General features: G+C 35.9%; 2 protein-coding genes across 11 annotated transcripts; one reads left to right on the top strand and one right to left on the bottom strand.

Moving 5' to 3' along the window:
- The first annotated feature begins 8 nt into the window (after positions 1–8).
- On the top strand, positions 9–25,741 carry DNAlig3 (DNA ligase 3). Of its 7 annotated transcripts, XM_067360939.1 has the most exons (21): positions 9–162; positions 434–598; positions 9,541–9,691; positions 9,932–10,269; positions 11,271–11,543; positions 17,680–17,918; positions 18,144–18,223; positions 18,635–18,712; positions 18,798–18,969; positions 19,283–19,438; positions 19,581–19,712; positions 19,932–20,011; positions 20,265–20,352; positions 20,429–20,506; positions 20,760–20,883; positions 21,162–21,232; positions 21,313–21,459; positions 21,832–22,839; positions 23,212–23,303; positions 24,120–24,219; positions 25,469–25,741. In XM_067360939.1, exons 4-21 carry the CDS (start codon positions 9,942–9,944, stop codon positions 25,613–25,615), a joined length of 3,393 nt encoding a protein of 1,130 aa, XP_067217040.1. In that variant the 5' UTR covers positions 9–162; positions 434–598; positions 9,541–9,691; positions 9,932–9,941; the 3' UTR covers positions 25,616–25,741. The 7 variants fall into 7 exon arrangements, with proteins under 7 accessions (XP_067217040.1, XP_067217038.1, XP_067217041.1 ...); XM_067360937.1 differs by lacking the exon at positions 9,541–9,691; XM_067360938.1 differs by lacking the exons at positions 9–162; positions 9,541–9,691 and adding an exon at positions 206–342.
- CNMa (CNMamide) lies at positions 1,657–14,711 on the bottom strand. 4 transcript variants are annotated; one of them, XM_067360968.1, is made up of 4 exons: positions 14,601–14,711; positions 6,126–6,322; positions 5,704–5,962; positions 1,657–4,523 (listed from the first exon to the last, which is right to left on the bottom strand). In XM_067360968.1, exons 2-4 carry the CDS (start codon positions 6,300–6,302, stop codon positions 4,465–4,467), a joined length of 495 nt encoding a protein of 164 aa, XP_067217069.1. In that variant the 5' UTR covers positions 6,303–6,322; positions 14,601–14,711; the 3' UTR covers positions 1,657–4,464. The 4 variants fall into 4 exon arrangements, with proteins under 4 accessions (XP_067217069.1, XP_012222692.1, XP_012222694.1 ...); XM_012367269.2 differs by having other exon boundaries at positions 14,281–14,686; XM_012367271.2 differs by lacking the exon at positions 14,601–14,711 and adding an exon at positions 7,619–8,424.
- Positions 25,742–26,039: the final 298 nt, after the last annotated feature.

The following is a 26,039-nucleotide window of genomic DNA, read 5'->3' as shown; positions in this document are numbered from 1 at the left end:
TATCTTGTAACATTTTTATTCATGATCCTTTGTTGTCCACGGCCAAAAGATTCCGCATCCGTTTCACATCCTGTTAAAGAAATATTTATCGCACATCATCACGAATGCTCCAGCGTGTCGAAGAGATGTTTCACAGCTCCATTGCGTCCAACATTTTTTATGGTATCACTGACTATTGATATTGTATTGAAAATATTCGAACACGCAAAGAAATCTCTTTCAACTGCAGATAAAAAATATAGTATAATTTACTGGCAATAGGAGATAGATATATAGCTATATAGTTGCGAATATCATACAGATTGAAACATATGATAAATTTATTAGATGGTTTTTAAAATTGTAAGTTCTTATTTTTGGCGTGTATTATCAAACAAAAATATGAAATGAAGATAGATGAGGAAAACAAAAATTGAACAAGATTTTTTTCTAGATAGCACTAATGCCGATGCAGTGTAGCCACTACAAAGAATGACAAGCAATTCTATCCAGTTTGCGGCTGACAATAAAAACAATGTGCTGTGTTTATAACTTTTTTAAATTTGCGCTTGCGTGAACTTCATCACCTCATCAGAAAAAAACGTAGAAGTCAACATCGGTAAGTGTTTATCATTTTTACAATGAATATAAAATGCTCTCAGATGAATTTTTATGGAGCAGCGTAATGTATGTGAGCAGGTTCATCAAAGAGGTTAAGTTTTTGTAATTTTAGGGTGAAATGTTACCTCTAGGTTTTGCTGCCTGTAGTAATGTCTTAATTCTTTTATTAACAATTTTATAACTTGTTAAAAAACGATAAAGTTTTTATTTACATTATTTTGTATTCTAGATTATCTAAAAATTATTATTTTATATTGTTTCATATATTCTATATTATAATTGGAGACTTTTAAAGAGGTGATTCGGTAGCTAACCAAAAACATTGCTCCAAAGAGTTTTTAAATTTAAGAATGTATAGTCTTTTAATAAGAATAATGAGGTAAAAATAAAACACATATTTTATTTTTATGTTAGTATTTATCGTTTATAACAAATCGATAAACGTACAAATGAAAGCTGCAGAATCAAAGATCTTTGTTGATAAAATAGTTACACATATTATCGGCATAGTTATCTCTCTTTTGCATTTAGTTTTCTATAATTTTAATAGATGACGTAACCTTACCTTTTTTCTTCTTTGCCGCGTTTAATTAGGCGTCCATTTTCTAACTGAAAACATCGTTTGCAAAAAAACTTCAATTGCCTGTACATTATTATTGAAATATGTTATTTTAATATTACAAGTATTAGAAAAAAACTGTATATTGACTTTTAGAGCGACTTTGTTTTGCCGCGAAACACGGTGAGTTTACTATACATATTATTCTGGATTGTCGAATTCTCGATAATTTTACATTAAAATGTTTAAGAAAATAATCTTACTTTGTTAGAATATGTTATTACATTTTATATATTCTGGTTTTTGCACCTCTAATTAACTGATGCCAAGTTTCTTGCATCAGGTATACATATATGTATTTTTTATATGAAGATAGAGAAATAGATAATCAATATATATTGTTAGGTTAGGTAATTATTATCTCCGTTTATTTTATTCTAAAAAATAAGTTGTTTGCATTTTGCACTGAGAAGCACTCTGACTAACAACGAAGAACATATTTTTTGAGGAATATATTTTATTTTGAATATTGATATAAATGAAGCATACATAAGAGAATTCTGATGATATAGTTTATTATTATTAGCATTATTTGCGCGATGTACAAGTGTTGATTTGCGTCATAAGAGGATGTTTCTTTTCATTTTTGTACGAGTTTGAGTCTTTGAACTAAATCGATACTTCGAAAAAGTTTGAATCAATGCGACGCGCTTAATCAGTATGCAAGAGAAAAAAGAAAGGAAGCGTTATCCGTTACGAATTAACGCGCATGGGGTTAATATACGAAGCTACGAGATATTTGTTAAAGCGATAAATAATTAAAAAAAGGATCAGTGCGTTTCTCTCTCTTTCTTTCTTTCAAAGAAACGACTCGATTACTCGGTTCGCGATTCATAAATAACGAAGGAACGCGGACGCCTTTCTTGATCTTGATGATTTGCATCGATTTTTCTTTTGCTAGGTCTAAGTGCGAATAGTAACTATTAATTAATAAAATTACCATCGTGCAAATACGATGGTACCTTCATAAAGAATCCGACGTGCGCGTTCTTTCGGCTTAATTAAGCACTAATTAGGAAACCTTTCGAGAATCTATTTCCCGATTTCGATGAAATTTACAGGACATTTAGAACTCGATTAGAGAATGATATACTGAACAAAATTAGCTTCCGAATGTTAATAGTTAAAAAAGTTATAAAGAATTTTATGAAAAATATAATTTGATTGACAAAATTTTGATTTTAAGTAAAATTTTACGAATAGAATCAATAGAGATAATTAGCAATATACGAGTCACAAAAAATGAAATTTTTAATTATTATCAAAATTATTTAACATGAAATACGCCACACAGGAACTATCTTTGTATCATGAACAACGAACAATTTTTTAACTATTAACATTCAGAAGCTAATTTTTTCAGTATATCATTCTCTAATTGAGTTCTCGAAAGATTTCCTAGTAAGAGGTAATAATAATAATAATAAATATAGAAAGGCGAAAGACCATATCGATAACTTTATGTTTCGAATTTGATTGAGGCGATCGAAGCCGCCTATTTGCGTCCACGATTTCCTCTTTTATTTCAAATTTCCTATGATGTCGCGATATTTCATACTCATTTGTCGCTACTCTTTTTTCATAAATCAAAATCTTCGTAGCGCGCATTAGAGTTTTGTGCTAAATAAAATTTCTATGTCGCAAGCGTCCGCCGTGCGATGCGAGCGAGGAGGAGAGCTTTTTCTCGCATTCTGTCTCATTTTACTTCTCTATTCTTGAGAACAAGTTTTGCGCTGATTTATTAAATGAGAACGGAGAATATATGGTGCGATTGGTGCGATTGGTGTCGATTAAATAATTGGTACACAGTCCAACACATTTTTATTTTTCTCTCTTTCTTTTTTATTTAACCAAAAATTAACAGTACGAGAAAATCAAATGTTACAGAATATTATATACCATTATTCTATTAAAAAAATATTTTAATTTAAAAGATTATTTTTTTAATTCAAAATTTTTGAATTATTATTGGCTAGGAGTGTAAATTTGGGACATGAAGCTAAGATATTCTTAACATTAATTAGTAAACGGTACATTATATAACATTGAATAAATAGATAAACCATTTATTTTCGAGATCAATTATTTTTATTTTTAAACCTTATAAATTTTTTTTAACTTTTTCTATTTATCATAACAATATATCATTATTCGAGCATGAAAATAATACTTTCTTACTTAATTGACCAATTACTTAATTGACACCAAATTACTTCAAACGGTTAACATAATTTTCGACTTCACGTATATCGACTTCAGCAGTTTCGAGGTAACAATTCAAACCAATTTTACGTATCGTTTTCGGAATCATTATGCTATCTCGCGCAGTTTTATTTAATAGCACCTCGTCGATGATTTCGCTCAATATTTCAGTTCCAGACAGTCGTTGTGTGAGACAGCTTGCGTAGCTTTCGTCCGAACCAGTCGGACGGTAATATCTTCGATTGGCAGCCGAGGACGGTTGTGATATTTCGAATAAATTTTTTTTTTCTACGTATGCAGCTGCGTTATTTCACCTCAGTACTTGGTTTTAAAACGATAATGGAGAGGACTGATGAAAATCGACGTTCGTTAATGGAAGCGCTCATCATTTCGTATTTCGCGCAGTTTGCGATTCGCGAGAAATACATTGCGTTGTAAAATTTAACGTAGACAGATTCACTGTGGCGTATATGTGGCTGTAATATTGGTAGCAATCATTATCCCGAAGAGATAGCAAGGAGGAATGATAACTTTTTAATCGAAGGATTTATTTCTTTTTCATACGAATGTTTCTTTGTATTTTATCGACTTTTTGTCAAAAAATTCAAACGCTTAAATATTTCGGCCCTTTATTGTCAGCGCTGAATGAATCAACGAGCACATATTTAAGCCGACGAGAGACGACAGATTTTCGAAATGTTTTGTGAAAAATATTAACGAAAAATGTTAATGAAAATAAGTCTGCTTTACCGGGGGGAAAAGGTAACAATTATTATTTATCGTTCCGAAACGTTTGCTTTTTAAATTTAAATTTTTTTTGTAATGTCGTTAAATATGTGCTGACAACCGATGTAAAAAACTAAAATCGTTCATCCTTGCTATCTGCCTCATTTTAACTTTCAATAAACCGTGGCAAGCTGTGTTTTATTGAACTTTTACGTAATGTTTCTTTAAAACACAATCAGTGTCTCCTCGGCTCCTCGATCCTCGCTGCATTCGCCGTTTCGAACCTTTGCGACTGCTCTTTTACGCTGCGCGAAGATTTATTTCGATTGCCGCTTACGTCCCATATTGCAGATCTTGAAGTGGCATAGGGACATGTCTGAAACACGAATCGCGTCTGTTACTGGCGATAAAACATCGTTCTCTCTAACATAGATAACTGTACAATTTTTGTAACTTTTTAATGTTTTATTTCTACACATATTTCGCACATATTTCTACATTGAATTAAAAATTCGAACGTTTTCTATTACTCTCAGTTTTTATGTGACTTTTCGTATATAATTGCTATTTTTTCATTTATTTATAACAATTGCACCTATAAATTACCGATAACAAAATCGCGGATCGAAAACAAAAGATTCTTGTAAAAAAATCTCCGTCGGCGATTTCCTTTTCGAATCTCAATCGTTCGAGGAATCAATCGAGAGAAACGCGTGTGCGACACACAATGCGTCACATGCCAATTACTCTAATCAATTGTTGTCGCCGATCGTCTTCGATCAAACGTGGCGCAAATGTGTGCATAACACGCATGCCGATGTTTCTCATCGAGGAAAGTTATTTGTGAGGTTGCCGAGAAACGCTCTATCGGATTTCCTGCGATCTTTTTCCCCCGAACTAAAGAAAAAAACCCCTCGAAAAAAAGCCGAAATAAAGAGGAAAATGTTCTCTCATTGGAGAACATCTCTCTCTGAAGAAAGGATTTGTCGCGAGATTTAGTTTTCCACACATGCGAAGTATAATTCTTCGATTTAGCTAACGAATTCCGATACAAGGAGCGATAATGTCGTGAAACTTGTCGTCGATGTGTCTTTTTTCGATTAACGACCATTTCACGTAACGATAAAATACGCCGTTAGATACGCCGATACGCCGCTATTATCTCTCGAGTAAGCTCCAAAACATATCTCACGTTACTTAAATATCACCGGCATATTGTAACGAGCGCATTACTAAAACGTTCTTGTATAACATTTTTTTTTAGAAAAAGATGTCAGATTGTTGTACACAAATTTGTATTGTTTTTATTTTATCATTTGATTATAAAAGTAAATTAGAAATCTGTGAAATTTTTTGTTTAAAGTTTCAAATCAATATTTCAGAAACATTTAATATAATTTAATTGCTTTGGAATATTTTATTGAATAATTCGTTGCGCAAGAGTAGATTAAAAAATATTTAAAAAAAGACGAAAAAATTTTCAAAAATTTCACGCATTTACTGTTTCTGTCTTATTTGGATTAAATCTCGATAAGAAACGTGTAAAACATACTCACAACTGACTGCGTTTACGCGGTGTCGTTTGCCCAGATGTTCGCCGTGTTGGATCATAGCCGCGGGTATCGGTAGCGTTTCTGGTTCCGGTTCCTCGATGGAGTAATCTGGTGGTTGTTGCGCCGCGATCGCGTGTTCCCGCTCTCGGGCTTTTGCCTCCAGTACTGCCTGGATCTCGATCTGTTCATCGGTGATCTCGTGCTCCTGCTCGACAATTCGGTGCTTTTGCTCCGTCAGCTGTTTCAGGCGGTTCAATAACATCTACGAAATAAGAGAGAAAAAAATAAGTGTAGCTTCTTTGTAACGAGTTTTTTAAATCAGCGATTAGCGTAGTTAATAATAGAAATTAGTAATAGAAAGATAAGTTCTTTTTCGCCGGCTAGTTGCTAGTGAAAAGAAAAAGGATCGCGCGAGGATTACTCACGAGATTTTCCACATCATCCGCGACATTATCGCCATAGATGAAGCCCGGTGATAGCGATTCGGGTTGCGCGAGTACGAGCACTTTGTCGTTGCCGCTTGTAGCACAGGACAGCACGAGTGCCGTCAGCAGACACAAGCTTGTCTTAGCGACGGCTTGTTGACTAGTCCTTTCCGTCATTCCCTTATATCTCGTATTCTCTGCAAAATAGAAAAATACATTTTGCATCATAGTCTGACTAGATTATCCGAAATATATTTGTTATTAAAAATACAAAAATAGATTTTAATTTTACAACAATCCAGTTAGATGATTTCTGTAAAATTTCTTCTCCGTAATGACGGAGGGTTTGCGAACAAGTGTGATCCCGCTGAAAGATCATACAAAATCCTGCCAGCCGATGTAATAAACATCGTAATAATAGCAGTAATAGCAACAGTAATAGCCATTTATAGACAATTCAGTGAGCTCCCAAAGATCACATAAAAAATATATTAAGGTGACGTAAGATACAAGTAAGCTTAGAATGACTGTGGTTAGGATGAGTGTAGCCGGAAGGAATGCACACCCGCGAACCGTGTATCTGAAGTTGATATAAGTTGCGAACACAGCAGGGTTGATGAAAAGAGGAGAAAATGCCACGGAGATTGTGTTATATATTACGACCTTTTTCGCTCTTGCCGCGCCGAGATAAGAGTTCATCTTAGCGTTCGCGCGCAGAGAAAGAGGAAAAAAAAAAACGAAACTTTCGCAAAATCGCTTGTCGGCGCAGTGTTATGTTTAATTGATTTTATCCCGCGTAAAGAACGCGAGATTGCGACGACCGAGTCTCCGTGGCGAAAACGAACGATTTGCACGACCCCGGAGAGGTCATCGCGGATTATCCTTTCGCTGATAGAGCGGTATCGTACGGTTGCGGACGTGCGGTGTGTCATATGATAACGAGTAAAATCGCGTAACGAAGCGAGGGACTAAATTGTCGTGAATGAAATTGTTGAATATGTCGCGTCACGTTATAATGAAGATAAATAATAATAACAGACGGCGTTTCGATGGTGATCGACAATGATCTCGGCGACAGTGCGCCTGACGATTATTTATAGATTCTAAATCGATTTCGTCACAATTTCCAATGACTCCGCTAAAGAGACCAAACGCACCGTGATGTGTTCGTCGCAAACAAAACGATTAGAAATCAATTCGCTCTGCGCAGATTCACTTGTATTTGAAAAACATGGTGTTTGAACATATTAGGAAATACAATTTTGAAAAGTTATTTGGCCAATTTGACAAAATAGAAAAAAAAACATTTTATTTATGCGAAATTACAAACAAGTAACAATTGACAGAGGCGAATAAATCTACTTAACAATTCGTTTAGCTATTTTCTAAGCTGAGGTTGACTAGATTAATTTTTTTACATTGTAATACGTTAAAGAGCTGCAGCGTCAACACGTCGTGTATAATTTCCCGACGATCGGCCGAATGTAACTTACTCTGGTCAAATCTAGCGAGACTCACGTTTGATTTCGTCAACGGAGCGACAAGCGATAGTAGAGTGAGCGGCGGAGGGCTGTTTCACCCTCTATTATACCCGCGCGCAGGTATCCTCCTCCATCCGCGCCACCACCTTGACATTACCCTCTCCTACCACCTGTAGTAGGTGTCTGATATGACGCAAAGAAGAAGGGTGATCTCCCGCCACTTTTTCCTTTGTTATGAAAATGAGCAGCGCTCACACGTGCCGTCTTATATTTCCGGTATTCGAAGTGGTGAATTTCGAGGAAAAATTAATTGTATATCATGAACCGCACGAGCATTTATATAGTTTTTATATCGAGCCGGAAAATTTTCACTGTCCGTATTTCTTGTCAAATCTCAATTTGTTCCAGTGCTGCGTCGTGTTTTCGATTCAAATTTTGCTTATTTGTGCTTCGAAAATTTGAATGTCAAATTTATTATACAACATATCCTTATTATATCCGTATTTTTTTTAGAGATTCCGACGTCATTATTCTCTTGGATCGATACGATTGTAAATTTTTGCGGCGCATCTTGCGAATTTTTGCCGTGACTGCCAGCCGCTTGCGATTACCGCGATGACGAGGAAAGTAGTGACGCGTCGGCGTTATAAAGTCCGATAATCTCGATGCGTAACGAAAACAAACCGCGTCAGATGAATCGCACACGCACCGAGTTTTGTATTTCAACACGCTTGCATTTTGTTGGAAAATTTCGTAGTACTTATTCGGGACAAGGATACGTAGATCGCAATTTGCGACGTTGATCGCGAAGTAATGTACGCGCTAGCAATGATGTATGTATATACACTGCGTCGATGAGCGAATGTTTAAAATTAGATTAGCAACGTTTGGTTCTATGTCGCGGACTAATGATGACGCGCGAGGTGACGATAAGCGGTTCTCGCGCTTTTTATCGCGGCATAAAGAGTGCAGGCAGGGAAGAGAGACACGATGCGGCGGAGAGACGCAGTTGTTGAGATTTAGAGGAGATTTTTTTTCCACAAAATTCCACTGATAAAATTTTCAATTCTACGAGTGAATCGCGACGTCGTTCGAACATATTTTCGATCGGTTTCGGTGAGTTGATCGGGAATCCTTGATAATATTGTCGACAAAATAAGACGCGATTATCCTACTGGATCATAGCATAATGTTCAAGGATTATTATTCGCGTCTAATGGAAGCTTAATGCGAGCTTACTGACGTAAACATGAAATGTTACGACAGATTACGTACAAACGTGACGCATTTCCGTCTACGCTATTTCAATGCTTCACTGAAATCTTCACATCGTATTTCCTGAAACGTGCGATAAGACAAGGGCGCGTGAGAATCACGGAATCTATTTCTTCGTGATCAAATTTTTCTCGACTGATATCGGACCTCCAAGAGAATGATTTGAAAGAAAACATTAACCCTTAACAAAGTATATCAGATCTCAGAGTATAAATATTACGGAAAATTACAATGAACAATTGAAGATATTAATGCAATCAATTTCGTCTCTAGCTCTTTGTATTTGAAGATATCTTAAATTAAATAATGAAATTGATTAATTGTTATATTAAAATTAATAATTGTTATGTTTAAAACATTATTCGGAAAATATCTGGAAAAAAGTGAAATAATCGAGAGATTTTTCCCAAATTTCTCATTAAACAAGTGTAATTTATGAACTTGATTGTCAAATTGCACATACTCCGATTTCAGCGCAGTGCATCTATTTAGAATAAATTACCTAATATATGTTATGTTACGTACACGTACACGTGATATACGTGTATGTTATTTCTCGCGCATTGTAATAAGCTTGTGCAACTCGTCTTACCACCGCGTCTTTGCGAAGGAACTATGCCAATTGTGCATGAAATTAATACAAAGATTAATTGCGTTAGGGTGCAGCGAAATTCTTGGTTCCCGACTTGGGAACAAACTTGGTTATGCGACTTCAACCATTTGAAAGGACAAGTTAGACGAAGAGAGAGAGAGAGAGAGAGAGAGAGAGAGAGAGAGAGAGAGAGAGAGAGAGCCACGCGTCGAAACCTTGTGAGAATACTTATCGATATTACATGCATACGTATTTATACATTTAAAGAATAATTAGCATACAAGGCACTCTTTCAAACAAGTTTTTATTCGCCTAAAAAATTGTTCTTATTTTCACGATTAAAATTTTTTCGCGTTCGAAATAAATTTGTTTAATTTTGATAGGTGCGTCATCGAGAAGGATAAACATGGAAAAATAGTTGTATATATTTTATGGAAAAAAATGTTAAAATTATTTAGGCGCATTATCATGTCGAGCGACGTCGAGGAGGATCAGCAAGAAGAGAAATCGTTCGCCGTGGAGCGCGCCAAGACCGGTCGCGCCAAGTGCAAGCGCTGCAAATGCGTGATCGAGAAGGGCGAGCTGCGAATCGCCAGGTTCGTGGCGAGCTTCTTCTCGGACGGTAAGCTGACGGCAGCTTGGCATCACGTCAATTGCCTGTTCGACGCGTTCGCTAAACAGCGCGCCACGACCAAGAGGATCGACGATCCCGCGGAGGACGTAAAAGGCTGGGAGCTGTTGTCCGACGACGACAAGAAGGTCATCTTCGACAAGTTGAAGGAGTTGGAAAAATCCTGTAATTATAGCGCGCGCGACTCTATATCGAGAGGAGATGCATTGCTTTCACGCCTCCGCGCGCAATTTATATTTGCGATTTATGGAAATCAATTAACATTCGTGTTTAGCTGATCGCGCGCCCTTCGCTCGTATTGTTGCGAGCTGACTTGTGTCGCGTGAAGAAATCATTCAGAGATTTTCTCTTTTCCTTGAAACTTCCGCGACTTGTAATAGATTTTCTCCCTTACGAGCTTTACGATGGAAAGTTCCAAAGGAGTTCAACGCTTATAAGAGAAATTGCTGCTCTCGGGGGCGGAAGGGTTCATCGATATTAGGAAAAGATTACAACGCGCTATATCGCGCTGTTTATTCCTCATGACTTTGCCTGCCATAATTAAAAGTCAGTCAATAGTGTTATCTATGATGTACGAACTTGCGAGGGCGAGAAAGGAAATTTCCTCAATTTACAACAGTTCTCGGAAAACAAGAATTTTGCTATCGCAACAAAATTGTCGTTGTTATTGCATATTAGATGTGACAGCGACAAAATTTCGTTACTGTAACTAAGTTTTCATATTACTCGATATATTGGCAAAATCTATTTTGTTGGCAGAAATTTTGCGGAGCATATTTATTCGTAAAGACACATTAATTTGTTGCTACGATAAAAGAATTTATTTGTAATAAATATATTTTGCTGTTGCAGTAAAATTATCGCTGCTAACACAAATTTTGATGATAAAATAAATATTAATGTTATAATTGCGATAGAATTTGCAGATTTAGCAAAATTATTTTTAGCAAATGAAATTAGTTTTGTAACAAATTTCTTTGGTATCATGTAAAAACTAATATAATTTGCTAAAGCAGCATAAAATTTACTGTCAGAAAATTCTTTTTTTCCATGTTTTTAAAAATACACAAAAGTTTACGATTTCACTAATTCTGCACGAATAATTTAACTTAACCGTAATCTTTGTACTAAAATGATAGCTTTAATGAGTTAATTGTTTTTTCTAGATCCGATTAAAGTTTTGAAAAAACCCGCGACGGCGCAGAAAGCAGGCCCTTCAGGAAAAATGACAGAGAAAAATTTAGATCAGAAGGTGAAAAAGACCGCGGCAGTCGTAGCAGATGATAAGAAGAAAGATAAAGAAGAAAAAGAGAAAATCTCATCCAAGGATGATTCCTTTCGCGAGTTTCGACGTCTATGCAGTAACATCGCCGACGTCGACGCCTACACTGACAAAACAGCGATTATTAAGACGATGTTCACGAAAGGAGCGCAGGGAGGTAAGTATCTGTCTCTGTTCTCTATTATAACAAGATGAAGCTTATACATAGTGTTTGGTCCAAAATCTAATAATAAGTTACATTATTACTTGATATATATACATACATCGCAAAGTATGTAATAGAAAATGTCATTGAATTAGCATACGATTTAATCGAGTTTATCTGTACATTTATTTGGCAATGAAGCTGCGATAGCTTTCGAGATCAGCGATACTTTGGTGACCTCGATAAGGCGAAAAAAAATTTAGGCATATTAGCAAATCATCTTTTATTGATTTTTTTTTCAAAGCTTTAGCCATGGCATTGCAAAATAGCGATTGAGCTCTTTCTTGCGATAGAATTGTGAGAAGAAAATGTGCTCATTGTTGTATCTATTGTACACCTTTACTTGTGCACAAAGGAGAAAAAATACATCCACATCCGTAAAGGAAAGTGCTTTATTAATCAGAATTTGTATGCTTTTCGCGAGGGTGCCAAGATATACGGAGGCGTTTATTAATGGTTTCTCTTGTCATTCCCGTAATAAGCTTCGCAGATTATTAGATTGTACAAGATTACGCAATCGTGAAAACAAGTGCAAAGTATTAAAATTAACATAAAAAAAGGGATAAAATTTAATCCTAGATGCAATACAAGAAATGTAATGATAAATGACTTTTGAAAGGCAGTCATACGTTCCAGGCACTTATTTGCATGATTTGATCGGAAACGGAAGTTTACAGTTAGCGTACATAATCCGATAACAATACCCGATAACATTTATTTTCGAACAGTCGTGGATCTCTTTCAAAATCGTACATTCGACCCGAAACACACGATAGCGCTCTTCAGCAATCAAGTCATTCATCATGTTCATCGAAGGCAATTCGTCACTCGCTCGCACTCGGAAAGTCTTCGATTGTTTAAGAACTGCTTTCACATTCTTTTTATTTCTTTTCTGTGCTTTTATACTCGATGTCACTGAAGTGTTGTTCGTTCCGTCAATAAAAACAAAAATTAACGATTAAAACTGACAATGAGAAGTGTTCGCGACTGCCGGAAATCGAATCTCGTTCGTGTCTCGGATTTGAATCTGAGTTACGCCCGTCCTCCTGCAGTTTTCTCCTAGTTCACCGAACGAAAAAGAAAAGCGAAAAAGAGGCGAATATCGCGTATCGCCGATTCACGAGACAGAGGAATAAACCAGAATGAATCACGAGGCCTCGCGTACGTCGCGTGCTGTGCGACGCAAAGAAGAAGTAGAAACAAAACGAGGGCGAAGCGAGCGAGCGAGCGGATGCTGAAGTCAGCGTGCTGAATATTAATCAATCCCATCAATGGGGGGATATCGATGACCGCGCGGCGTATTCTCTCTCCTTCATGCAAATACCAACGAGATCTATCTTCTCGTCCCTCCCGCCATGGGAAGCTCTCTCTTTTCCTGTTGCTTTATTTCTCATTTCGCTTACTTGATCTTCGTCTCTCGTGCTATCGCTCGTCTTCGCGAGAGAGAATTTGCCTTCTCTTTGCAAAGTTTCCTCCCTCCCCGTCTTTTGCGCGCGAGCGCTTTTCTCAGAGTGCGAAGGGGCGAGACCCGGAGCGGCGGTTAGTAAATATGATACCGGAATCGGATACAAGGAAACCATTAATCACTCAAGCACGCGTGAACGGGTCTCGCGCACCGTGAAAACTGCGTTAAGTGGAAGATTTTTACGGTGTTATCTGGCCGGAGGAGAGAGGGAAGGAGAATAAGAGGGAGAGCAAAGAATCGCAAAGCTCGTCAAAGCTCCTCGAAATTTTGCGAAAAGCTTTGTAAACAAAAGCGAATCGAGTTTAAGAGTAGTCTTTCTTTTTCTTTTCTCGTATGTTTGTCCCCTTTCGAACGCGGTATCATTCACAAAGTGGTGCGGTTATCCGTTCAGGGGAAGAACATTTGCGATAAACACAGTTAGTTGAATTTATGAATAACAAATGAGATTTTTCACATAATAAACGATAAATAGAAATTTAATCGAATAATGATTAATTTTGACGAAAAATTGTTTCTGCAACTTATCGGGGAAATTATTTGTATTTTTAAGCAAGCGCACTTAACCGAATTTATTAATAACAAATCATAAATAAAAAATAATTGAACGATGATTTATTCTGACGAAAAATATTGGTCCCGCAACTTTTCGAAGGAATGATTTGTATTATTTTTAAACAAATTTATAACCATAAAATTCAAAGACGCGATCGAAAGTTTGCACATTATTTGGAAACTATAATTCTATGACGCTACGCAAAAAATATTCAGAAAAATGTTGTTGAGAAAATAATATTGGAAAAAAGATGGAAAATCTCCGAAGATGCAATTAAAAGTATTTCATTAATGCTGTTGATACAGAACTAAAAAATTCCGCAGGGCGGAAATTTTTTTCACGCGCAGATATTTGAACAGATTCTCAAAAATGTAATCTTATGTTAATTTAATGCTTGATACTTGTAATTTGCTACAATAGTAATTTTTCGATAATTTTATTTATGCCATAATCATACTAGAATTTATATTCGGTTAAAATATAATTAGTTTTTCAATTTTAAATCTGTTGGAATTTGTTTCCAAATTTTTGCGAATTTATTTTTATTTCTTCAACTTTGGTTTTCATACAAATTACAATATTAAGCAATTTTTCCGTGAAAAATATTTCCAAGTTTGGTTTAGTTGTGTAATTTTGATTTTGTTAGAACTTAATAAGCGAGAGATACTCACTGTTGATGCTGCAAGGGTTGATGAGATTCTTCTCAAAGCAATATTAAACTCCCGTTCCTCGCAAACTTCAATTCCCGATTATCCGCGAGCTTGCAGCACGCACGATGGGGAAAAAACGACGCGTAAAGAAAGATTACTCGACTCGTACAAATCTGTTCTTATATATGTTCGCGGACGATTAGCGATTATTTAAGTCATTGCCGATTTCTTCGTTTACACGATGGGACACATCTTTGCGTTATAATATCTCTCTTTCTCTCTCTCTCTCTCTCTCTCTCTCTCTCTCTCTCCTTCTCCCCTCGCTCCTTGCTTTTTCGTACACTTTGTGGTGCGATCGGTCGATGCGGTTTTGCGTACTATCGATTCTCGTCCCGCGATCGGGCTTTCGTGCTTATAAACTCTCGGATGTCCCCACCTCTAATCGTGAGAGAAGCTTCTTCCCGCGGACGTTCGTGCGTCGCGACGACGAGCCCCTTCTCGTGTTAGCCAGCTTGGCTCCAGACTATCACCTCCTCTCTTTCCCTTGTTTCTTTCTTTATCTCTCTTCTCATTCTCCTTCTTTGTTACTATTCGTTTGCGAGAATTCTCCAGCGCTCTTTATCTCGATTCCGCTGAGCGTTTTTCTTCGTTCGACAGCAAAATTGAATGATCGCGTTTTTCGCGCTCCGCGCAATTATGATATCCGTTTGCGAGATATTACGATGTTACGATATTGCGACGTGATATTACGACATTGCGACATTACGCAGCTAGGAAAAGAGGCACGTGTGGCCGCGTGCAATCTATGCAATTCATCGCGCGGAATCTTCTTAGAGCGATTTAAAGATTTCAGTTATTTTATTATTTAAAAATGTTTTGCTATACGAGAATAGATTGAAAAATGAGCAAAATAATATTAATCCGTGGGACCTTGGACACGATATATATATTAGTGAACGGAAGAGAATAAATGAAAAAGTAATTAAAACAAGAAATAATTCTAAATGAGAAATATTTTAAAATTTGAAGAAAATTTTTGTTACTATATAAATTAATTTTTTTTTATAAAAATAATATTAAAAAATTATATGCATTATACATTTTTTTATTGCCATGTTTTAATGTTAAGAAGTGCACACAATACCATTCTGTATTTTATTCCAATATTTATTTATACGTAATTAAAGTAACAAGTCAATGTGAAAATCTTAGTAAATCGTGATACAATCAGCGAGGAGATTGTATCACTTTGCTTTCTTATGAAGAAACTAGGAACTGAAAAATATACGATAAATTTTATCAGTTTCGAGGAAAAGAAATTTTAACATGATAGTGATTTGTTTAATTGTCTGTGTACTGTCATAAGCTTTTAATACTAAAAGTGTATTAGTATATCCGCTAGAGAATGTGTGTATTTGTGTATTTCGTATCTAGCCATTTCGAGAGGTCAGTGAAAACTATGACATCAGTGCTTATCATGATTGATGCACAATGTTACGTCAACAGACCCTAAAGTTGCACGCAAAAAATCGTTCGCTGGTCAATAGATACATGCAAGTGCGTCGATGTATAATCAAATAAACACAAACTATTTTTTTGAGCGATATTTTCTCGAAAACTGCGCGACCAATGAGAAATATTAGTAAAAAGATACAATTAAGTGTTGTGTCATCAAAGCAATAATTAAATCGTTAAAACATATTATTGTTTATTGAAGTTGGAATATCGCAACGTTGTAAGCATATAAATTATTAATTTTTTTGTAAAATGTAAAATAATTAATATAATTTATAAAGATAAGCTTATGAAGAGAAATAGTGTTATAGATTATATTTTTAAAGAAACTTGTAACATTTCAATTAAATCGTAATCGTGGCAAAACATTTTAATAAATAGAGATGCTGTTTCGATTTAACAATAAAATCTGCAATTTAGGATTAATTTCTCAATAGTCCAAACAACGACAAAGATTTACTCACAATGCATTTATCTTTCATTCAATGTATTCGCGCGTGATCTGATGCAATAATAGCGAAAAAAAATTATTACGTAGTGAGAGAGAGAGAGAGAGAGAGAGAGAGAGAGAGAGAGAGAGAGAGAGTGTGTGTGTGTGTGTGTGTGAGAGAGAGAGAGAGAGAAAGAGAAAAAGAAAAGAAGAGGGATTCTCTCGTATCGCGTGTCGCTCTACGCGATACGCGCGCGTTTCGGAACCGATGATTTACGATAAGCAATAATAATGATGGTGTCGAGTCGCGACGAATCAATCAACACGGCGCCTACGCGATTGTAATCACTTTTGATAGTGACGTATCGCGGCAATATCTTTCGCAAGGATCAAAGAAGAGTATGACGATGAGGCACGACGAAGATGCGCGGCGATCGTGGAGAATCGTCGTCGCAATTCGGGGAATTTGGACTCCGCGATGGCTCCTTTCATTCTTGGATACCATTATTTACGAATCGCGCACTCAATCATCTCATACCAATTGAAACAACGGGAAAAGGAAAGAGAGACAGGGGGGGGGGGGAAAGGGAGAGAAAAGAGAGAGAGAGAGGGGGGAGGGGGAGAGAGAGAGAGAAAGAGAGAGTCAGTGTATCTACGCAAAAATTTATACACGCGTTAGCGTGTATCAAAGATCCGATGAGATCTGATCGAATCAACATCGATAGTTCGCGGTAATGGATCGCGGACCGCGTCGCGGCACATGTGCGGCTGTTTAAAAGCTGCATACTTTGTGCTGAAATCTTTTGCCAGCATTCGCTCTATTTTCGCCGATGATGAAGTATTTCGCGATTCCGAACGCGTGCGTCGTACTACTTTGCGAACTTTAATTTAATTTGTTCTCATTGAAACGAGAACAAATAACTTTTTAGTTATACACTTCTTTATTCTCTTTTCTTTATACACTTTTATTCAAGCACACTAGAGAAAAAGACGAAAAAATAAGAGAGAAATTTTTATTAAAGTTTTATCGAAATTAACTGCAAAATGTTAATGAAACATACTTAAAAATATCGCACATATTCGAAGATAATAAAAATATCTGTATCAACTTAATCGTAGAATGCTAATTGCAAGTTAGTTGATAAAACATTTCTCGCACGTGTTTGTTTTTCTTTCGTACATTAAGTTTATAAAAAAAGTCTTATCTTATGTGATGCTGTCATTTCATTGATAAAATTTGTACAAGATACAATATTTAAATCCTGAGAAGAGAATATCTTACGCTTACTTGTATTCTGCGTTATTTTCTTTTCAATGTTTTAAAACTAATGTTAAAGCACAGAAAATTTGTTGAATAGGAGAATTCCAATTTCATGCAGGTATGCTAGAAATATTCGAGATTATGCAATAGTTTTGAGAAAGAAGATAATATTTGTGCAAAAAAATTCCCTTTTTTTATTTCGTTTCTTCTGCAGACGGTTTTAAAGGCGACATCGTGCTCTGGTGCAAATTGTTGCTGCCCGGCGCTGTAAAGCGAATTTACAACTTGCAGAGCAAACAGCTGATAAAATTGTTCGCGCGATTGTTGCTTCAAGACGAGGACGAAATGCTGGAGCATTTGGAGCAAGGCGACGTGGCCGAGACGATCAGCGTGTTCTTCGAGAACAGCTCTGTCGTGTCGCCTTGCGCCAAGAGCACGTTGACGATCCAAGACGTAAGTTTGTGTAATTTTGAAAATTAAGAAAAAAAAATTTGAATTAGATACCCAAACTGAGAGTTGAGTTAAGATCAATTAGATGATTGACATAATATCAATTAGTAGTACATGTAATAAAAATTACTTCTGTAACATAATTTAGTGAATCACAATTAATAAAAGCGACATGTAGAGAGTTCGCGATCTTATGTTGTTACTAACGAAAGTTTGTTTCGCGGGCAGGTTGACCTGTTCTTAGAAAGATTGTCGCATTTGACTAAAGAAGAGGAGCAAATTCAACATTTTCGATTCATTCTTGATAAGTAAGTCCCTCGATCGACTGTACTTCTCGTTAATCTTCCAGCTGCGATAATTTAAAAGCGTTTATTTGAATATTTATCGATAAATAACGAAATACATAAGCGTCATTACAATGTGCGCAATTTCGATTTATTTTTATATCCAATCAACATAAAATATACGATAATTATTTCGCAAATTGACAGTGAAGCCTCAATCACTGAAAATTTATCTTATTGAAATTTATTGAAAGTCATATTTATTCATATAAAATTGCTTCTCATTATTATCATTCTTTAAAGTATTTTATACGAGGCGAGTAAAATTTAAGAAATAAAACGATAAGTTCGATAAATTTATATTATATATGTCGCTAAAGAATTAAGCCAACATTCTTTTTTTTTAATTGTTTTGAGCGTTTGGATAAATTTCAGATGTACTTTCAACGATCTTAAGATGATCATACGTTTGATCAAGCATGACCTGAGGATCAATGCAGGTCCAAAACACATGTGAGTATGTGTTTGGTTTCTTTTATTGTTCTTATGATCGATTCGACGACGGTATAATAAAATACATACATGTATTGTTGTTTAGTCTTGAAGGGGTTCATGTGGATGCATATAGGGCCTTCCAGATGTTTCGAGATTTGGAAACGGTAATACGACGTTTTCTACCGAACGTGGACAAGAAACAGGGTGCCTCGAGTTCGTCCTTAAACCGCGATAAAGTGGCTGTTTCGTTGATGACACCCGTCTTACCAATGCTGGTACATAAAGATAAATTGAATTATCTGATCGTGTGTTTAATAAATATAGCATAATTATGAACAAATTATTTATAATACAATTGATTGAATAGGTCGAAGCAATAATTTAGGAACTAAATAATTGCTTTGGATAATAATTGAATTATATTAGGAGCTAATGACACAATAATTAATAATTGAGAATTGTTGATGGTTATAACAATGATTAATAAGTTGATTTGCATCGGAGTTAAATAATTGTTATTATTAGTTTTGCTAATTACTAGTTCCAATTGAGTAATCAGCCGCGTGGGCAATTAATTAATTATTAAAGGCAGAAGCGTGCACATCCGTGGAAATGGCGATGCGCAAATGCCCAAACGGAATGTTATCAGAAGTCAAATATGATGGTGAACGTGTACAAGTGCACAAAAGTGGAAATGATTTTCGATATTTCAGTAGATCTCTCAAACCGGTCTTACCACACAAGGTAGAGATAATAATTTGTGATTGATTCGCATTGAATAATAAAGCGTAAATTGTGCATGATGACATTTTTCTCGCGCTTTTCGAAATTGTGTTCGAACTTTAGAATAATTCTTGGATAGCGGAATGATAATATATATTTTTAGGTGAATCTTTTCAAGGATTATATAGCGCAGGCATTCCCCGACGGTGACGATCTTATCCTTGATTCCGAGGTTCTTATGGTTGATAATGAGACCGAGCAACCTTTGCCTTTCGGCACCTTAGGGATTCACAAAGTAAGAGTGACGAATTTTATCTTTCACTGCTGATTGTTTGTCTGCGCATTTCTATGATTTCTAATTAAAACTCTTCCTACATCTTTCTTTATTATCTATCACTCTGTAATAATGTAATTATTAATGTACTATGTAATTGTATAAAATTTTCAATATACAATTGCATTTTTATATAATTTATTATAATACTAATGATTATTTATTCGAGTTTGTTTTTAGAAAGAGGAATTTAAAAATGCCAATGTGTGCCTTTTTATATTCGACTGCTTGTACTACAACGGCGAGATACTTATGAACAAGTAAATATTTTAGAGTTTCACTCTAAATACTTTTGTTTTTATATTTGTAATATTTTATCCTTTGTTTTCTGTTTCAATCTTTTTCCTTGTTGCGTGTGCATACTTTTATTTTAATTTGTTTTAACATATTATTTTGTTAGTTATTTTTATATTTTGTGGACAGTGTCTTTTTTAATATGACTCCATTTATTTTTATTTTAAATTACTCTTACACTAATGATACAGTCATTTTTTTTCTTCTTTGTCTTCTCAGATCTATGCTGGAACGCAGAAATATCCTGAAGGACAGGATGACCGAGATACCGAACAGAATAATGTTGTCGGAAGTTTACGAAGTGCATGTAAGGAAGCAGACACTTATTGTTACTTATTTACAGCAGTATCGTATCGCTCATTGCGATTCCTGTCTCGTTTCAGGATCCGCGGGATCTTGCTGAAAGGATCGTGCACGTGTTAAAACTGGGTCTCGAGGGTTTGGTGCTGAAGGACATCGATGTATGTATATTTATATCGCGATAATATAATATAGGATATTTATTATAATATACTACTTTTAATTGAACATTAATTATATTTAATTACTTATTTACTTAATTTATATACTTGATTAATATTTTTATTTGTGATTTCTGGTGGTACTTAACGTTTTCAAAGTTCTATAACTCTAAGTTCTCGTAAATATTTTTTCGAGAATAAATTGTTTTATTTTTTCGAGCAAATCAATATGCATTTTGAAGCATATTTTCAGAGCAAATACGAACCCGGCAAGAGACACTGGTTGAAGGTAAAGAAGGATTATTTGTGTGGTGGTGCCATGGCTGATAGCGCAGATCTCGTCGTGTTGGGTGCCTGGTACGGCACAGGCAACAAAGGTAGGAATCGTGATACTTTATTATTTGGGAAAAGATTTTGAGATAAAATTTAAAATAAGATTTGCATAATTTTGGAGGACTTTCTTATTACTACGAAATTATCACCAATTTTGATTATATACTTTTTTAGGAAAGTCAAATTAATAAAAGAGAACTTAGATATTTAGAAAATTTATTTAAAATACAAGTTGATGGAAAAATAAATCATTTGCATCAATTTTATTTCGATATTTCCGGTATATATTTTTAGAAAGTGTTTGTGTAATTTATTTCTACAGGTGGCATAATGTCGGTCTTCTTGATGGGCTGCTATGATGAGGAGCACGATAGATGGTTAACTGTTACCAAAGTAAATAAAATACATAATTATTAATTTAATTCAGGCTACATGTTTAGAGAAATAGAAATTTTATATACTGCCGATGACAGGTTCATACAGGACATGATGATGCCACTTTAGCGGCGTTACAGGATGAACTTGACATGATAAAGATCGGCAAGGACATGGAGAAATTGCCGAGCTGGCTGCATGCGAAGAAACCTATGGTGCCAGATTTCATAGCGAGGGATCCCAAGGTAAATTGTAGATTTCAGTTAAATTAAGTAGGAATAAATTAAAACACAAATAACACATATAATAGGAATAAATTAAGATATTTTAAATATTAGATGACCTCTTTTCTATGTTTATCTTTTAATTATAATAATATTGCATTTTTTATTTGATATTTTATATTACTTTTTATTCGCTCATGGTATTTTTGTTATTTTTTAAGTTCAGATTTGCTTCATTTAATTTGAAAATTACACTAAAGTATAAAGATTTATTTCTATTTAAACTTATAAAAGTATACACAATGTATATAAGAATGAACAGACGAGCAATATCATTATATATTCGGTCATTTACCTGCGTTTGATCATTGATCGTTATTTTGGGGGGAGCAGAAACAGCCGGTGTGGGAGATAACGGGCGCCGAGTTTACGAATCAGGGGATGCACACCGCGGACGGTATCAGTATCCGGTTTCCGCGTGTAACACGTATTCGCAGCGACAAGAATTGGTCCACCGCCACCACTCTGAACGAGCTGCGCCAGCTCTTTCGCAAGAAGCCCGAGTCCGTCGACTTTAGCCTCATACTAGGAACGTCGGCGGATGTCAAGAACAGTCCGAGGGAGAAGTTACCTAACTCTGACAAGTCTCCGAAAAAATTGGCGAACGTGAGAAAGAGAAAGAGCTCGCCGGACGAGCCGTCGACGAGTTTCAAAACCGAGAGACAGTCGCTAGATATTCCGGAAATAAAAAAAAACCCATCGAAAGTTATAGAAGAATCTTTTGAGAAACGAATTAAAGATAAAAGTAGCGAAGAATTTGACAGTATCGCAGATCTCCAGTCGGAGAGAAAGAGATTGAAAACAGTGAAACGCGAAATTAAGGTAGAAACGGAGAATCCTTCGCTAATAAGAATCAAGAAGGAATCGGAAGAGGAACAAGAAACGGCAGATGTCAAGGACATCCCGAGGGAAAAGTTAGGCAATTCCGACAAGTCTCCGAAAAAGTTGGAGAACGTGAGGAAACGGAGGAGCTCGTTGGACGAGCCGTCGACGAGTTTCCAAATCAGAGAAGAGTTATTAGATATTCCGGAAATTAAAGAGAAACCATCAAGTGTTGCGGAAGAATCTTTCAAAAAACGAAAAAAAGATAAACGTAACGAGAAATCCGACAAGGTTGCGCATGTCCAGTCGGAGAGAAAGAGATTAAAAACAACAAAGGAGGAAACGAGGAATCCTTCACCAATAAAAGTCAGGGAGGAATCGGAAGAGGAAGAGGAACAAGAACGGAAGGATCATTACGTTAATCGTTTCGCTGGTCGAATGGACTCGGAAGAATTCTCTTCGGACTCGGAAGAGGATTCGAGAAATGCGGGTGCCTTCGATTCAGATGTCGAAAACATTGTAAGTAACGACGTCTTATATATATATAAAACATGTGTCTCTTTTCGAAACATGTCAGTCCATTCGATCTATTTTTATTGAATTTTATATTAATTTTTATTATTGAAAATTTTATTATTTAATTTAATATCACATTACTATCGCTACAATGAATCTAATGCAAGAAAGGTTTAAATTAAAGGAACAGAAGTGATTGATTAAATAATTTATTGAAATTTTTTATATTTAGGTACAAATCAACGCTTTTTAAATATAAATTTGCCACTTTGTTGATTGATTTCGTTTACAAGACAAAGATAAAAATACTTTTGTCAGAAAATTCGGATACTGATTAAGCCACTCTTCTTTTCTTTATCGCAAAATTTTTTGCAGAGATTTAGTAACGTTCTACAGGATGTACGAGCGAGTCTCGCGCCGGACTTCGACAAGAGTAGGAGGAAGGATGCGCGGAGGATGCTCAAAATGTATCCTTTCATTTATCGTTACCTCGCACTATGATAATCCGCGCGCTACATGATTATATTATCTTCACGTTCGCATTACGCTCGCGAATTTTATAAAAGCTCGACGATTTTACGGAGGTCGCGTTCGCTCCCAATAATTTCATAAATTTTTACCGCTCTCACACACATACACACAGAGATTTTCTCTCCCTCTCTTCGATCCTTAATCGATTTTCAAAGTAGTGCAATATCGGCCTTTTATTAACAGAGAAGTTGCATTATCGGCACCTGTAACGCGTGTTTTCTATTTCTGCATTTACAATAAGAGACTTATTATGTTTTTTCTTAAATATTTAAATATTATTGTACAATGTAAATTCTGTATTTTTAAATTATTTAGCGGAGCGGGATCGAAATTTAAAATATATATTTTAATATCAAAATATAATAACACATTCTGGATTTCTCTATAATTATTAACAACGATCGGAATATACACGTATATTGCAACGCACACATTATAAATTATTTGAGAAACGTAATCAACGAGCCGCGGGACACAAAACACGCGACAGCGCAACACGGTACGATATATAAATCAGGTCTCATTTCTTCGGTTTACAATGACCAGACGTCGCGTTGGTTTGTTCAATCTTTATTCCCGCGGGAAAGTTCGGCCACCGGTTACTCCGTGTCGTTAGGAGACGTAACATTTCCATCGCGTGGTTTATTTTTCTCGTTCTTACGGAGTTGTTCTCCGATATACCCCCGGGAGCGAATTTAAAGTCGAACGTATAACGGAAACTATTCTCCTTGACGTAAACGTTAAAACATTAGACTCGGCGCTACGCTGGTAACGCCGCAGAATAGATTCGACCCGACGACGACCCACGTCATCCATACACGCGCGGAAATTCCGTCCACGGTCGTCCTCGTGGTAAGTTTGAACTAGTTAAATGAACATAATGTACACGTGTCTCCGAGATTGTAATTCGCGATTGCGACGGTAATGGATGAAAGGACAGCTAAGAATTGAACTTAAGAAATTCGATTCTGATTTAAAAGTCTTAGCAAAAAGCTTTCGGAAGTGTTAAAAGACTTGGCGTGTGTATCTGTTGTAAAAAGAGATTTATCTAGAATTGAGTGACACAATAATAGCAGTGATAAAATATAGTTTAAATATGTTGATGATAACCAGTAAAAAAATTCATACCGATTACAATCAATAATTGATGTCAGTTTGTATCAATTTATATAATAATCTAGACAAGGAAGAAGATTTTCAGATATATAATTTATTATATATTTGAATATATAAAAAATATTAATTTTGTTTCTTATGATTTTTTCATTGAAAACTTCCAAATTAACGTTTTTTTGGGCACTTTTTTAAAAGCACACCCGGTACATTCGGTTATCGCTACGTAGACGGCAATTCATCCGGCGGTCAAATATTGGCGGAAAATCGCGAGAAAACTTAGTAGCGGGCAACGTGAAAATTTAACGCACGGCACAGGCGGAAGGTTATAACCAGATTAACCGCGGTTAATACCACCGCCATTATCGCCTCTCCACCCCGGCGTTTAGCACTTTCCGTATCCTGGAAGCAAGTTGTCGGCCCGATTAATCGTCAGCGCCAATTACCGGCCGTCGTTCGCTCACGATCGTAATTTTCCGCGTTACTACGCTTGCTACTGCAAATATATTCGCAAACGGGAATTCCTTATTATGTACACGAGGTACCTCGTGTCGCACCGCGATGAAATTCTCTTATCGAGTCTCGACACATCGACGGTTATAATTTATCGGATTTATCACAAGTCCCTTCATTTCTCTTTGATAAAAATGTAAGAGTTATTTTTCGAAAAATTATACGGACTTTATGTCTGTTTGGCGTTGTATTTTACCGTGCCGTTCAAGATTATTTTTTGCAAGCTCTCTTCGGAAGCTTTTCACGCGATGCCTATATAAGCTGATGTTTAGATTATTTTCTCTAATTGTGCGAAGGTTGTCGCTCTGTGTTATCGTTTCATCGTTTCATCGTTTCGCCAATCGTCTCGACAGTTTAGCACAATCGCTAATTTGTATTATTAGATTAAGTTTTGCGTAAATTTAAATTCTGAAGAATGTAATAATTTGTTCAACGTGAGATTAATATCATTGCACGGTGTGTCTTTTTTCGCAAGAATCTCGCGGATTTTCCGAAAACCGCCAAACATGTGAATGTGTCCTGGTTGGAAGAAACCGCGGCGCAGTCCAGAAGACAGGGTGAATATTGGCACGCGGTTCAGCTGGTCGACGATTACTGCAATTGTTCCTGCACGCATCGATAAGCAGGTATATATTTATAAACGCGCGTACAGCGCAACATTTGTTTTATATAAATATTTTTAGTAAAATAAAGGAATGTCTTTTAATGGAAGGGAAATAAAAATGTAAAGCAAGAAGAAAAAGCAAAAGATGTCTACTTTCACTTTAAAATAAGGATATACTCTTTTTTTCTCTTTACTTTTGATTCTATTTATCTGCTTGTAAGTTTTATCTGCACACAACCTTGTAAGAATTATAGTTTATATTAGCTTCAAGCGACCCTTATGAAAATTGGTGTTAATTTCATAAAAATTCTTTAATCAAGGAAAGTTCGCGCTGAATTAAGCGAGCGCAATTCTCTTAAGTGGTGTTTTCGACGATTAGGTGAATGAGGAAACGTAGGTAGATGGGTATGTAGGTAAAACATCATCGTTGAGGTAAATTAAA

This window comes from Linepithema humile, chromosome 8 (assembly GCF_040581485.1).
Source record: "Linepithema humile isolate Giens D197 chromosome 8, Lhum_UNIL_v1.0, whole genome shotgun sequence".
Taxonomy (NCBI): domain Eukaryota; kingdom Metazoa; phylum Arthropoda; class Insecta; order Hymenoptera; family Formicidae; genus Linepithema; species Linepithema humile.
This window is presented reverse-complemented; position numbering and strand designations above follow the sequence as displayed.

Coding starts and splice junctions, on each gene's coding strand:
- CNMa (XM_067360968.1), bottom strand. CDS start 6,302: ATGACGGAAAGGACTAGTCAACAAGCCGTCGCTAAGACAAGCTTGTGT. Junction 5,963..6,125: donor CGGATGATGTGGAAAATCTC/GTGAGTAATCCT, acceptor CTTATTTCGTAG/ATGTTATTGAACCGCCTGAA. Junction 4,524..5,703: donor CCGCGTAAACGCAGTCAGTT/GTGAGTATGTTT, acceptor TTCGTGTTTCAG/ACATGTCCCTATGCCACTTC.
- DNAlig3 (XM_067360935.1), top strand. CDS start 9,915: ATGTTAAAATTATTTAGGCGCATTATCATGTCGAGCGACGTCGAGGAG. Junction 22,840..23,211: donor ATTCAGATGTCGAAAACATT/GTAAGTAACGAC, acceptor AATTTTTTGCAG/AGATTTAGTAACGTTCTACA. Junction 23,304..24,119: donor GCGCGGAGGATGCTCAAAAT/GTATCCTTTCAT, acceptor TTAAAACATTAG/ACTCGGCGCTACGCTGGTAA.